Raw genomic sequence first — 14999 nt, forward strand, 5'->3', positions numbered from 1 at the left:
TTTATTTATTTATTTATTTGAAAGGCAGAGCTACAGAGAGGCAGAGGCAGAGAGAGAAAAAGAGAGGTCTTCCATTTGCTGGTTCACTCTCCAAATGGCCGCAGTGGCCGGAGCTGTGCCAAACTGAAGCCAAGAGCCAGGAGCTTCTTCCGGGTCTCCCACTCGGGTGCAGGGGCCCAAGGACTAGGGCCACCTTCTACTGCTATCCCAGGCCACAGCAGAGAGCTGGATCGGAAGAGGAGCAGCCAGGACTAGAACCAGCACCCATATGGGATGCTGGCACTGCAGGCAGCAGCTTTACCTGCGATGCCACAGTGCCCGCCCCTGCATGGGTTTTAAAATTGTGCACCAAAATGAACTAACACTTTTGTTTTTTTCACTAACTGAAGTACTCTCATATAACATTCTTCTTTTATGTTAAATGAAATATTAAGTTTAAGTTACTCTTTCTGATAACCAGAGCTTACCCTTGTATTGATAGAAGCATCAATACAAACATCTGGATGGAGAGATAATAAATCTGTATCCAGTAACTTAGGGCCATTAAGTAATACTGAAATATACAGAATTATCTCCCCTATAAAAAATTCAATTGCTATATATAAAATTGATGTCCTCATTTTAAAACACCTTATCTGTTTTCCTTCCTTCCTGTTACCAGGGAAAATACATCCTTCATTCTACCTATGACCAATCTTGCCACCCATACAGTGAATCCCTTCTGGCCCTCTTAGAAACCTAACTATTACAGAATATCTCCTCACAATTTCTTCACTGTTTCCCTCTCCACAAATGCTCCCCATGAGACTTAAACAGGCTCAGACTCTTCAATCACCTTTCCCCTATGACTACTGACCACTGTTCCCTCTAGCTTCACAAACCTCTGAAAAAAAAAAAAAAAAGTCTGTATAGTAGGGGCCCCCTTCTCCATGGGGTTATGTTTCAAGAGCCTAGTAGATAACTAAAATCATAGACAGAACCACACTCTCTAGGATCCTAAAGTTTAATTTATAAACTAGGAACACTAAGTGCTTACAACAACTAACAATAAAATAGAACAATTATAACAATATACTATACTATTACTCTTTTATTTTTATTTATTTATTTGCAAGCCAGAGTTACACAGAGAAAGGAGAGGCAGAGAGAGAGAGAGAGAGAGAGAGAGAGAGAGAGAGAGGTCCTCCATCTGATGGTTCATTCCCCAACTGGCCACAATGGCTGAAGCCGCACTGATCCAAAGCCAGGAGCCCGGAGATTCTTCCGGGTCTCCCACTCGGGTGCAGGGGCCCAAGAACCTGGGCCATCTTCTACTGCCTTCCCAGGCCATAGCAGAGAGCTGGATTGGAAGTGGAGCAGCCGGGACTTGAACCAGCGCCCATATGGGATGCCAGCACTTCAGGCCAGGGTGTTAACCTGCTGCACCACAGCACTGGCTGCTGTACTATTACTCTTAAGCTTTGGGACCATTAAGTAAAATAAGGATTACTTGACCACAAGTACTGAGGCATTGCAAGAGGTGACTGGTGAATAACGAGGCTGTGTGTATACAGTAAGGATACACACTGGACAAAGGCATGATTCATGTCTTGGAAAGAATAGAAAGGGATGGTGAAACATGTCATCACACTGCTTCAGAATGATAAACAATTTAAAACTTAGGAACTGGTGCTGGTGTTGAGGTACAGGTTAGGCCACAGCCTGCAATGCCAGCATCCCATGTGGGTACCACTTGAGTCCTGGCTGCTCCAATTCTGATCCAGCTCCCTGCTAATGTGCCTGAGAAAGCACAACAAGATGGCCCAAGTGCTTGGGCCCCTGCCACCCATTTAGGAGACCCAGATGAACCTCTCTGCTCCTAGCTTCTGCCTGACACAACCCCAGCCAGTTGTTGCAGCCACCTGGGGAATGAACCAGTATATGGAAGATCTCTGTCTATCTCTCTCTCTAACTATGACTTTCAAACAAATAAATAGGGGAGGTGATGTGGTGCAGCGGGTTAAAGCCTTGGCCTGAGGAGCTGGTATCCCACATGGGTGCCAGTTCTAGTCCTGGCTGTTCCACTTCCAATCCAGCTCTCTGCTATGGCCTGGGAAGGCAGTGGAGGATGGCCTGAGTCCTTGGGCCCCTGCACCCGCGTGAGAGACCCAGAAAAAGCTCCCGGTTCCTGGCTTCGGATCAGCGCAACTCTGGCCGTTGTGGCCATTTGGGGAGTGAACCAGCAGACGGAAGACCTTTCTCTCTGTCTCTCCCTCTCACTGTCTGTAACTCTACCTCTCAAATAAATAAATAAATAAAAATCTTTAAAAAAAAAAAAAAGATTCACCATAGATATGAGTTTCCAGTTAGAGATCGGATGAATACCCAACATCTACTTCAAAGGCTCATTCAGCAATATTCATGAAACTAGCTCTGATTTGTTAGTTTTCTCTCCTTCAAGCAAATGCATCCAATTAGAGATACTTACTAACAGTTTAGCTTGCTCTGGAAGAGTGATCTGTTCCCTTTTCCCATCTGGATATCGCAACATCAGCTGTGCTTTTGGTCCTAATGAAAAGATTTTTTTTTTTTTAAAATAAGGACACAGATGCTTAAGACAGAAGATTAATTTAAATAAATACATAAACAAAGCCATTCAGTAATATTCAAGTTTTTAAATGAATAAGTCTACGATGTAACCCACCATTTACATCTGCCCCCTCCACTACTCCATCTGATCTTTCAGGTGACATCTCCAAGATTTCAGGATCCACAGCTGGCAATCCTTGGTGGTTTGTGGCTGCCCCAGGCTCAGTTCTAGCTGGGGGCTCAGTCAGGGGCCTTCTGTTCTCTTCTTTTCTATGCCCCAAGTCTTTGTGAGGAGATTTTCTGGACTTGGCAAGATTCTCTACCTCTTCTTCCTCATCAGAGCCACAGACAGATATGAACTCCTCACTGCCAGAGAAAAGTTCGGATTCAGATTCTTCATCTGAGCGGCTGTCCTGTTTTGTCTGTGTGGAATCGAAATGTGTCTCCTGCAAAGAGGCTCTGATGGCAGCTTCTAGCTGGCTGTCTTCACTTGCATCTATAAGGCTTTCCTGTGAGACATATTCATAAAACAGGTGGAAAGAATAAACAAACAAAACAAAAAGCCAGTTAAACCAAGAAACAGTCAAGTCAAACACAGCATAAGAAATACACAGCTTGCCACTATTATTTTCTGGTGTAATGTTTCTATTATTTAAGCTACTGGAGTGCAAGGACTTTGTCTTAGCCAAATTGGAATGGACATTTTAAAAACAAAAATAAAGAACCACCATAGCAACTAGCATACTGATGCTTCCAGCATAGATAGTTTTAATATCAAAATAAACATGTAGCTTGATTTTAAAGACTGTAGCCATGGCAGACACTGCTAGATTCCTATCCAATATCCATTCTTCTCTGATTTATTACTTACAGAATCTCAATTATGTTTATAAAACAAAACATGTACACTTAAGAAATTCCATGTTAGCTTCCCTTGTGAGAGGAAAATAAACTGCAGTATTGATCTAAAGCAGTATATAAGGAGAAATTACATAATTACATGTTTATAAGACAAAGGACTCGAATTAATGATCTCATTTCTCCCTTAAAAAAAACAAAGTGTCCACCTAGAGAAAGAAAATAAAAATTAAGTCCAAACTAAACAGATTAAAGGGAGAGAAAAGGACAGAAATTAAAGATTTAGAAAACATTAATCCAACAGAGGAAAAATCAGTGAAACCAAAAGTTGATTTGTTAAGATCAGTAACACGGATAAGCCTCTAGTCCAACTGTCAGGAAAAAGAGAAGCCACAAATTACCAACAGCGACAGGATTAAGAGGGGACAACCACAGTCTTCATAGTCATTAAAGGAACAAGAGAAAAAAGTGAACTTTGTTAGTATTTGTGACCCCTTAGGCAAAATGGACAAATCCCTAGAAAGATACAAGCTACCAAATCTCACTCCGAGTAGATTATCTAAGTAGTCCTATTATCTGCTAATGAAATAGAATTTGTAGTTTAAAATTTCCCACAAAGGAAAACTGTAGGTCCAGGTGGCTTAACTAATATCACAAAACATTAAGGAAGAAATAATGTCAATTCTCGTGGAAACAAGAGGTGGAAACATCTCCTAATTCATTGTGAGGGCAGCATTAGCCTGATACTAAAACCTGACAAAGACAAAACAAGGTATTACAAGGAAGAAAGGACCACAATAAAAATCCTCCAAAAAACTGCAAACCAACATCCCTCATGAACACAAATTCTTGACAAGATTTTAGCAAATCAAAACTAACTAACTATATATATATATATTAGTTTATATATACATATATATATATATAAACTAATGCTTATAACTGAGTTTGAGACAGGAATGCAAGGTTTAATGCTCAAAAATCAACCAATGAAATTCACTCTGGGGCAGCATTTAGCTCAGCAGTTAAGATGCCATTTGGAATCCCGTATCAGAGTACCTGGGTTTTAGTTCCAGCTCTGCTTTTAATTACAGCTTCCTGCTAATATAAAACCTGGAAGCCAGCAAGTGATGGCCCAAGTACCTTGTTCCTGCCACCCATGAGAGAGACCCAGATTGAGTTCCAGCGCTTGACTTTCGTCTGGCCCAGCCCTGGCTATTGCAGGCATTGAGGATTAAATCAGCAAATGATATCCACCCCCCTCCCCCGTCCCCCATCTCTCTCTCTGCCTTTCAAATAATTTTTTTTTAAAGATTTATTTATTTATTTGAAAGAGTTACAGAGAGAGGAGAGGCAGAGAGAGAGAGAGAGAGAGAGAGAGAGAGAGAGGTCTTCTATCCTCTGGTTCACTCCCCAGTTGGCTGCAATGGCTGGAGCTGTGCCGATCTGAAGCCAGGAGCTTCTTCCAGGTCTCCCATGCAGGTGCAGGGTCCCAAGGACTCAGGACATCCTCCACTGCTCTCCCAGGCCACAGCAGAGAGCTGGATCAGAAGTGGAGCAGCCAGGACGCGAACTGGCACCCATTGAGATGCAGGTAGCAGCTTTACCTGCTTGCCACAGTGTTGGCACCCCCTCCCTTTTTTTTTTTTAAGATTTCTAATTTTTTTTTAAGAAAAAGAAACCATGAGATTATCTCCACAGATGCAAAAAAAAAAAAAAAAAAAAAAACCCACAACCATGACAAATCCATTCAGGATAAAAACTCTGCCAACTATGAACAGAGGGAAACCTCCTCAGTCTAATAAAGTATATCTATACAGACAACATCATGGTAAAAGATTAAATGCCTTTCATCTCAAATCAGAAACTAGGTAAGGATGCCACTGTTTCTATCTAATGTTGTACTTGAGATCACAGCCATTGCCAACAGGACAAGAAAAATAAAAGGCAAGGAAGTAAAATAGTCTTTATTTGCTGACAATACGACCATCTATATAGAAGCTACTTAGAACTAATAAGTGAATTTAGTGAGGCTGCAAACTACACAGTATTCAAACACTATAAAACATTGCTGCAAGGATTAAAAACAGAGAGGTACACTGCATGTTCATAGACCTAAGGATTCAATTGTTATGACATTAATTCTCCTCAAAATGATCCATGAGCCAATGCAATTCCAGCCAAAATTTCAGTAGCTTTTGGTAGAAAGTGACAAGCTGATTCTAAAACTTACACGGAAATGCAAAGGACCTGAAATAATCAAAACAGTTTTGTTTAAAAGATGCTGGAGATCTTATACCACGTGATTTCTTTTTTTTATTTGATGGCAATGTGATTTCAAGACTTATTATAAAGTGACAATAATTAAGACAGTGAAATACTATTATAAAAGAGAGACCAAATCAACGGAATTGACAGAGTCCATAAACAGAGCCACAATATATATTTGGCTTATTTTTGACGATGCAAAAGGAATTCAATGCCAACAAACTGTGCTGAAGTAAGTGGATAGCTAGCCACATGCAACAAAATAAAAAATTTTAAAATCCAAACTCAACCTTAAACAATATACAAAAATTAATTTGAAATGAACCATAGATTCAAGACCTAAAATTATAAAATTTTACAGTAAAATCTTGGGTTCTGCAGAGACTTCTTAGATCCCAAAGCACAAAGTATGAAAGAAAAGTTGGATGTGGTATTTGGGTCAGTGGGAAAGGTACCAGTAAAAGGACTGGCGCCCCATATCAGAGTGCTTGCCTGGGTTCAAGTCCCAACTCTGGCTCCAGATTGCAACTTTCCACCAATTCAGATCCGTGAAGCAACAGATAATGGCTCAAGTATTTGGGTCCCTGACACTAAATTGGGAGACCTGGACTGTGTTCTTGGTTCCTGGTACAGACCCAGCTGTTGCAGGCATTTGGGGAGTGAAACCAGCAGAGGAGAGCTCTTTTTTTTCAACTGAAGACATTGACACATTGCATTTCATTAAAACTTGAAAATTTACTCTGAAAAGATACTATTATAAAAATAAGCAAGCAATATACTGGGAGAAAATATCTGTAAATCATATGCAAGAGTGCTTGTATTTACAATATAAAAAGAACTCTCATAAATCAAAAACAAGATAACGCAATTTAAAAATGGGCCAGAGATCTGAATTGACACTACACCAAGAGATATACAGATGGAAAAAAAATATGTGAAAAGATGCTCAATGTCAAAACTTGACAAACAGGCCGGCGCCGCGGCTCACTAGGCTAATTCTCCGCCTTGCGGCGCCGGCACACCGGGTTCTAGTCCCGGTCGGGGCACTGATCCTGTCCCGGTTGCCCCTCTTCCAGGCCAGCTCTCTGCTGTGGCCAGGGAGTGCAGTGGAGGATGGCCCAAGTGCTTGGGCCCTGCACCCCATGGGAGACCAGGAGAAGCACCTGGCTCCTGCCATCGGAACAGCGCGGTGCGCCGGCCGCAGCGCGCTACCGCGGCGGCCATTGGAGGGTGAACCAACGGCAAAGGAAGACCATTCTCTCTCTCTCTCTCTCACTGTCCACTCTGCCTGTCAAAAATTTTAAAAAAAAAAAAAAGCTTGACAAACTGTAAGTATGTTTAATTTTACTGCATGTTAATTTCAATAAAGCCATAAAAATTTTTAAAGAAACTTAAGGCAAATTAATCACACAGACACACACACACAAAACAAAATAGATGTACCTACGTGACATGCAAATGGCTTAGAATGATTACACATAATGACACTGAAGGTTGTTTCTAAAGAATAACACTGCTAGCTTCCCATCTCCTATCTTCCAAGATTCTCCTTGACTTCCTTATTAATAGAATCTCAATTTTATTTGTTCAAGAAAATATGTCTAGTTAACTATGCAAAACTGTTCTGTGGCTGTTTACCTTTGTACTAAGAGTTACCTACACCTTTCTTTCTCATCCACGTTTAGAATGTAGATATGGTACCTGGCAATGTAGCATCTACACAGTGAACACTAAGATGAAACCCAATTCTAAGCATAGAAGGGAATGAAACAGGAGGAACCTCACTCTTTTATAGAAGAGATCTTCAGGAATCAAGCTGTAGGCTGCCTATATGAACATCTTGCTGATAAAAATAAACTTCTTCCTTGTTTAATTCAGTTTTTGGGTTTCTCTTGTGTGCAGTTTCACAAATTTTGTAGCACTCAGAGAATTTGGTATTAGAAGTAGGGTCTATATTATCCAAATTATTCTTATTTATTTGTTCCAATTTTATGACCCCACTTTCCCAATAAGGGATTTAATTTTGAAGAGACATGGTAAGGTTAAAAATTTATGCCATAATCTAGAAACTCACAGGCTCAGGCTCTGGTGTTTTTAAAATACCAGCTTTATGAATACAAAAGGTAAGAAACTCTCAATGGCAATTTAAGAAACACCGCAGGGGAGATGCATTAAGATACCACCTGGGAGGCCTGCATCCCATATTGGAGTGCCTGGGTTCCAGTTCCACCTCTGCTTCTGCTCCAGCTTCCCAGTAATGCACACTCTGGGAGATACCAGGTGATGGCTCAAGAACTTGGGTCCCTGACACCCACATGGGAGACTCAGACTGAGTTCCAGGCTCCTAGCTTCAGCCTAGCCCAACTCTAGCTGTTGTGGACATTTGGTGAGTGAACCAATGGATGGAAGATCTCTGTCTCTGCCTTTCAAATAAATGAAGAAAAAAAAAAGAAAGAAAGAAAAAGGAGGGTTTTTTTTTTTTTTAAATGCTTTAAAAAAGACTTCTCTATATTACCTTTTAAAGCTTTTTCTTAAATAGGCATTTCAAGGTGTAACTTAAGGAACTGTTTCATCACTACCTGATGTGGGTTACCAAAGTCATAAAAGCATAAAATTATTTCTATTCTCACTACCATCATCCCAAATAGCAACTACAATCAAAGTGAGACTGCTGCATTTTTGAAGGTCTCTTACCTAACGTACTCTAGAAACCAATTATCAAATACATCGGCTTAATAAAAAACATACTTTAGAAATCAAGCTTAGAAATAATCTCTAAAAGGGGTACACAGAGCCAGGCTCTGAAGTTATATGGCCAGTAGTAAAGCTCAATTGAACCACAGGAGTTGTTATAGTAAATCTATCACTTCCATTGCTAGATCTGGATACCAAAAGCCTTTTGCTGACGCCTGAGGAAGCAGAAGCCTCTACCACCACGCTTGCCAAGTCAGACCTCCTGCTCTACACATTCCATAGTTTATTTCTAGATCCAGATGTTAGTTCATATGTCTGCACTCTAACTTGCAAGAGAATAGAAATACACGTCTTTGGATTTCATGAAGATGGAACCCTTATTCGAGAAAATATCAAAATACAACATGGGTGTCTAAGATGTTATATAGTCACTTATGGTAACTGTCTACTATCTTCCAGTATTACCTCTGCCATTATTTTACACAAGAAATTGCCATACAACCCCCCTGAATTGCCCCTCACCATTTTCTGGTCATACTTACTGAGCGGGCACATTTTTTAGGGGGGCTGCTAGAAAGTCCATCCAGTTGCCCATGTTCACCCAGAAATCCTGTCACTTGGTCCAAGAAAGAAGATACGTCTAACTGGTGCCATTCTACAAGCTTCTGACCTGAAGATTAAAAACCAGGACACATAATAGAATAAAATCAATATTTTCCTGAACATTCACATCTGGTAGTTCTTTTGGCTTATGCTTAATTAAAATTTATTGTGAATTCATATCCTCATCCTGTCAGGTTAAGTTACACACTGTCTTTTTAACCAAGTGGACACAACAATTAAAACTCATTCAACAGATTCCTACCATTATGATAGGGCAACTACCTTAGGAAGGAGAGAATCAGACAAAGCAACACCCATACCAACACATTCAGTTAATACTAAAATCAACCCAAATCTCTTGTCTGGTGGGATTACAACCAGTACCTGAACAATCAATATTTTAATGATAAAAAACCTAACGGAATCACTTGTAAAATAATGAGAAAGATGAATGTTATTTTTTCAAAGAATATAAAAAAATTATAAAACATTACCATCTCCCAAAGTTGTCATGAAAGAGTCCTTAAATACATCAACAGATATTTAAACCGTTATAAGGAAACAAACAAGAATTCAGTATCTAAATTATAATTCTAAAACCAGATCTAGGGGTCCACACTGTGGCACAGCAAGTTAAGCTGCCACCTGCAGTGCTGGCATCCCATATGGGTGCTGGTTCAATTCCCGGCTGCTCCACTTCCGATTCAGCTCCTGAGAAAGCAGCAGAAGATGGCACAAGTACTTGGGCCCTTGAGCCCACATGGGAGACCCGGAAGAAGCTCCTGGCTCCTATCTTCAGATGGCCACAGCTCCAGCCATTGAAGCCATTTTGGGATGAACCAGCAGATGGAAGATCTCTCTGATTCTCTCTCTCTGTGTAACTATGCTTTTCAAATAAATAAATAAATAAAACTTAATTTAAAAATACAAAACAAGTCTAGTCAAATATTAAAGGTTTATCATTTGGGTAATTGAAGATAAAGGATAGGTTAAAGACTGTAAGCTGACATGTATCTTACCTGTCCGTGGGTCCAAGATAGAAACATAGGGGAAATCCCCTAGCTTATAAAACTGTATGTATCTCTGACCTTCTTCACTGTCATGATAAACCTGTTAAATTATTGATTTAAAAATAAAGTCAGCCTCTAAAGAAATGGCCAATATAACTTTGCTTATACACCAACATCAATTAATTCTACAAATATACTCTTGATAAACTTGTATGTATCTGGATTTCATTCTTTTGTCAAAGAGAAAATGAAGGTCATCTGGTGTGAACTCACTCAACATTTTGCCCTCAACCCCCCTGGGAACTTATCATTTATCCACCTCTCTCAGTTGAGCACAAGTACTGCTCTTTCTGTCAAGTTATCTGTCCACCCACATCATTCCTGACTCTCAATCACATACATCTTAATAAATCACAATATATTAAGATTATAAATTTGAGTATTTAGCATAGTGCTGCACAAAGAGATCCTCAATCAATATAAACTGGAAAAAATATATTCTTTCGTAAAGAATATATTCACCATTAAAAAGATACATAGAATTTAGGGGCTGTAAACTATGAATGGGAAAATTAATACCATTATCTTGTAGTAGGAAAAAGATAAGTTCTTTCAGAAGTTTTTATTTTCTGTAACTTTTCATGAAATAAAAAGCTGACACAAGATCATCTAACCTTAGCTCAATATTTGCAATAAAGTAAACTAGAGTGAGGGGGCTAAGTCACATGCCTAAGGACATAAACAGTTGAAGAGTATTGAACTTGGGGTCAGCATTGTGGTGAAGCGGGGCTAAGTCGCCACTTGCCAACACTGGCATCTCATATGGGTGCCAGTTTGAGCCCTAGCTGCTTCATTTCTGATCCAGCTCCTTGCTAATGTGCCTGGAGAGCAGTGGAAGACAGCTCAAGTGCTTGGGCTCCTGTACTCATGTGGAAGACCTGGAGGAAGCTCCAGCCTCCTGGCTTCTGCCTGGCACAGTCCCAGCCAGCTGTTGTGGCCATCTAGGGAGTGAACCAGCTAGATGGAAGATTCTCTCTCTCTCTAACTCTGCCTTTCAATTAAATTTTTAAAATAAATAAATGTTTTTTTTAAAGTATTAGACTCAAGCTGAAATCCAAGACTTAGCCAAATGTCTTTCTATTAGTCCATGATCATCTGCATCTGCACTATCCAATATGGCAGCCACAGCCACATGGGTCACTAAAGCACCTGAAAGGTGGCCACTCCAAACTGAGATGTGCTCTGAGTATAAAATATACACTCTACCTTTAAGACTTACTACAAAAAAAGTAAAACATATCACTAATACATTTATTTAAAGAAAATATACTACCAAAATTAATTTCACTTTAAACCTTTTTTAATGTGGCTATGAAAAATTTTTAAATTGCATATGCATCTTTTTAAAAAAAATTTTTTTTTTTTTTTTTTATTTGAAAGGCAGAGTTACAGAGAGGGAGAGAGGGAGATATCTTCCATGCACTGGTTCACTCCCTAAATGGCAGCACAGTCCAGACTGGGCTAGACCAAAGCTTCTTCCAGGTCTCCCACATGGGTGCAGGGGCCCAAGTACTTGGGCCATCCTCCGCTGCTTTCCCAGGTGCATTATCAGGGAACTGGATCAGAACTGGAGCAGCCAGCACTCGAACTGGAACCCATATGGTATGCTGGCGCCTCAGATGGAGGCTTTACCTTGTATGCCACACGCTGGCCCCTTCAGATGCATCTTGAGTACTGTTTCTGTTGAATAGTATAGGTGTATACTATCAAGATGTTTTAAAATTTTTTGGCATAAGAAAATGAGGGTATTTTTAAAAATTCCCAGAAAATGGAATTAAAAGATAAATTTACTTCTGTGTAAAAAGTTTAATATCAATGCACAGCTTTTTCATAATATTGATTTCCCACAAACTTTTTGAAGAGCCCTCATGTTGCATGGTGTTTTTTTTCTTTTCCATTCCTCTTTTTCTTGGAAGTTCACTGCTGCCATTCACTTGTTTTTACTATTCTATCCATAATGGATAGTTTTACTTTTTTATGTAACTTAATTCAAAGTTAATTTTTTCCATTTTATAAGCCAAATCCTCCTCCTCAATATATCACATTATAAAAATAAAAAACTTCAAAAATTTTGATTAACTCCTTCTCACCTGCCAGAAAATGAAATGTTCCCGGATAATATTCTTCACAGCTTCATTACTCCATACATCACGGTTGAGGCACTGGCATGCAAAATCTTGTACATTTTGGATATTTATCATCAGCCACTTATTCTGCATCTGGCCACACTCTTTGGCCTGTAAGAATAAAGTTACACAACATTCGTTTCAAAAAATTTCTATTTCAATTCAGAAGTTGTCCTCCTTCCTTATTCTCATATTGTATTTATTCTCATGTATGGTATCTGGAATTTTCAATATTTATATTTTATACGTATTTTGCATACACATGTAATTATACTGTCCATTTTCAAGCATTTCTCAACTTTAACTGCTGTCTTTTTTATCTACTGTTATTTGTTAAAAGCTAAATTTTTAAAAATTTCACTTATTTTTTTGAGAGGTGGGACAAAAGACAGAAACAGAGGGAAAGCTCTGAGTTAACCAAAGCAACAGCTGGAATTGGGCAGGCTGACACTGTAGCATAGTAAGCTAAGCCTCCGCCTGCAGTGCCAGCATCCCACATGGGCACCAGTTCGTGTCCTGGCTCCTCCCCTGCACCCACACAGGAGACCTTGAAGAAGCTCCTGGTTCCTGGCTTCGAATTGGCCTAGTTCTGTCTGTTGCGGCCATATGGGGAATGAACCTGCAGATGGAAGACCTTTCTCTCTGTCTTTCCCTCTCTCTGTAATTCTGCTTCCCAAAAAAGTAAAATCTTTAAAAAAATCTAAAAAAAAAAAAAAAAAAAAAAAAAAAAGCCACATGGGTGACACCTGGATTGTGTGCTGGTCTCCTGGCTTTGGCTTTGCCTACCAGCATACCATCTGGGAAGAATACCAGCAGATAGATGATCATTCTTCTCTCTCTTTCTCTCTCTCCTTTGTCCCCACACCCACACAAAAAAAAGGTATCAATGGAAGGTGATGGTTAGTAATTATTTCACTATGTGTATCTATATATAAAAAAATGCATATGCTACAGAAAAAAGAGGGAGAGAGTCTCACTCGATCTCACTAAGTATACAATATGTGAGTGAAGGACTGGAGGTGAGGAGTTACCTTCCCTCTTGGAATCTATCAGTTTGTTCTGCATTAATACTCCTTTTTTTTTTTTTTTTTTTTTTTAAGGATTTATGTATTTTATTTGAGAGGCAGAGTCACAGAGAGGGAGAGACAGAGAAGAGAGGTCTTCCATCTGCTGGTTCATTCCTCAAATGACTTCAACGTCCAGAGGTGGGTCAATCTGAAGCTAGGAGCCAGTAGCTTTTCCCAGGTTTTCCACGTGGGTACAGGAGCCCAAGCACTTGGACCATCTTCTACTGCTTTCCCAGGCCATCAGCAGGGAGTTGGATCAGCAGTGGAGCAGCCAGGACACAAACCAGTGCCCATTTGGGATGCAGGTGCTGCAGGCAGAGGCTTAACTTATTATGTCACAGCACCAGACTCTGCATTAATATTCAAAAGCCATTATAGGGAAACCTAAGAGCAAAACACTGGGAGACAAACATCTCTCCCAGTTCCAGTTGGATCAGGAACGAATGAAAAATAAGAAATGGAAAAAAATGCTATGCTTCAGTAAGTATACATGTATAGGATAAAGTCAAGAAGGAAATAGATTAAAATATGCAGTATTACTATGGAAATGTATATTATAAATTTTATTTTTCCTTTTACTAATTTTCCATTAATTTCTTTGTCTAATTTGAATAAAATTAAATGTAAGCTATGTAGTCATGCCTCTACATCCACAGATTCAACTAATCGCGGATGGAAAGAATCCAGGAGTAGGGAAAATTCTAGAAATCATGCAAAAAATTTTGAACTTTAGCACACACAGAGCACTATGCTGAATGCACTCAGATGAACTCACATGAGGGCACAGCCTGCTGCAGCTCCCACAGTCCCACAGGCCCTCATTCTCTCCATCACTCTGTGTCTCCATCTCATAGGCACACTACATAAACAAACCTACCATGGTTGTGTCTGTACTGAAAATGTTTAAGGGGGTCAGTGTTGTGGCACTGTGGGTAAACTGCTGCCTGTGATGCCATATGGGCGCCGGCTAGGGTCCCAGCTGCTTCACTTACGATCCAGCTCCCTGTTAACGTGCCTGGGAAAGCAGCAGAGAATGGTTCAAGTGCTTGTGGTCCTGAACCCACATGCTAGACTTAGAAGAAGCTCCTGGAGCCTGTCTGGCCAAGCTCTGAATGTTGCAGTCATTTGGAGTGCCAACAAGCAGATAGAAGTTCTCTCTCTCTCTCTCTCTCTCTGTAACTCTGCCTTTCAAATAAAGTCACTGCCTGCAGTGCAGGCAACCCATATGGGCCCAGTTCAAGTCTCGGCCCATATGGGTATCCTTGGGCCACTGCACCCATGTGGGAGATCTGGAGGAAGTTCCTGCTCCTGGATTCAGATCAGCGTAGCTCTGGCCACTGCAGCCATCTGGGGAGTGAACCAGCAGGTAGAAGACTTTCTCTCTTTCTCTCTCTCTCTCTTTGCAACTCTGCCTTTCAAATAAATAAATAAACAAATCTTTAAAAAAAAAATTACTGATTTACTTACTTGAAAAGCAGAGCATCAGAGAGAGAGAGAGGGAGGGAGAGGGGGGAAGGGGAGAGGGAGGGAAGGAGGGAGGAAGGGAGATCTTCCATTTGCTGGTTCATTTCCCAAATAGCCACATCAGCTAGGTCTGGGCCAGGCCAGAACCAGGAGCCAGAAACCTGATCTGGGTCTTCCACATGGATGGTAGGGGCCCAAGCATTCTGGCCATCTTCCAGTGCCTTCCCAGGTATATAAGCAAGGATCTGGATTAGAAGTAGAATAGCTGGGACTGAAACCAG

The 14999-nt window shown here is 40.3% G+C and overlaps 1 protein-coding gene across 1 annotated transcript in view; it reads right to left on the bottom strand.

The window, feature by feature from the left end:
• Nucleotides 1-14999, bottom strand: part of UBXN7 (UBX domain protein 7) — a 71095-nt gene that overhangs the window by 8829 nt on the left and 47267 nt on the right. Inside the window, exons 6-10 of the mRNA XM_062209556.1 lie at nt 12152-12298; nt 10011-10101; nt 8931-9058; nt 2684-3077; nt 2468-2547 (exon numbers count right to left, since the gene is read on the bottom strand). Coding sequence (XP_062065540.1) covers nt 2468-2547; nt 2684-3077; nt 8931-9058; nt 10011-10101; nt 12152-12298 — 840 coding nt within the window. The remainder of the gene's footprint in view (nt 1-2467; nt 2548-2683; nt 3078-8930; nt 9059-10010; nt 10102-12151; nt 12299-14999) is intronic.

This window comes from Lepus europaeus, chromosome 2 (genome assembly GCF_033115175.1).
Source record: "Lepus europaeus isolate LE1 chromosome 2, mLepTim1.pri, whole genome shotgun sequence".
Lineage (NCBI taxonomy): Eukaryota > Metazoa > Chordata > Mammalia > Lagomorpha > Leporidae > Lepus > Lepus europaeus.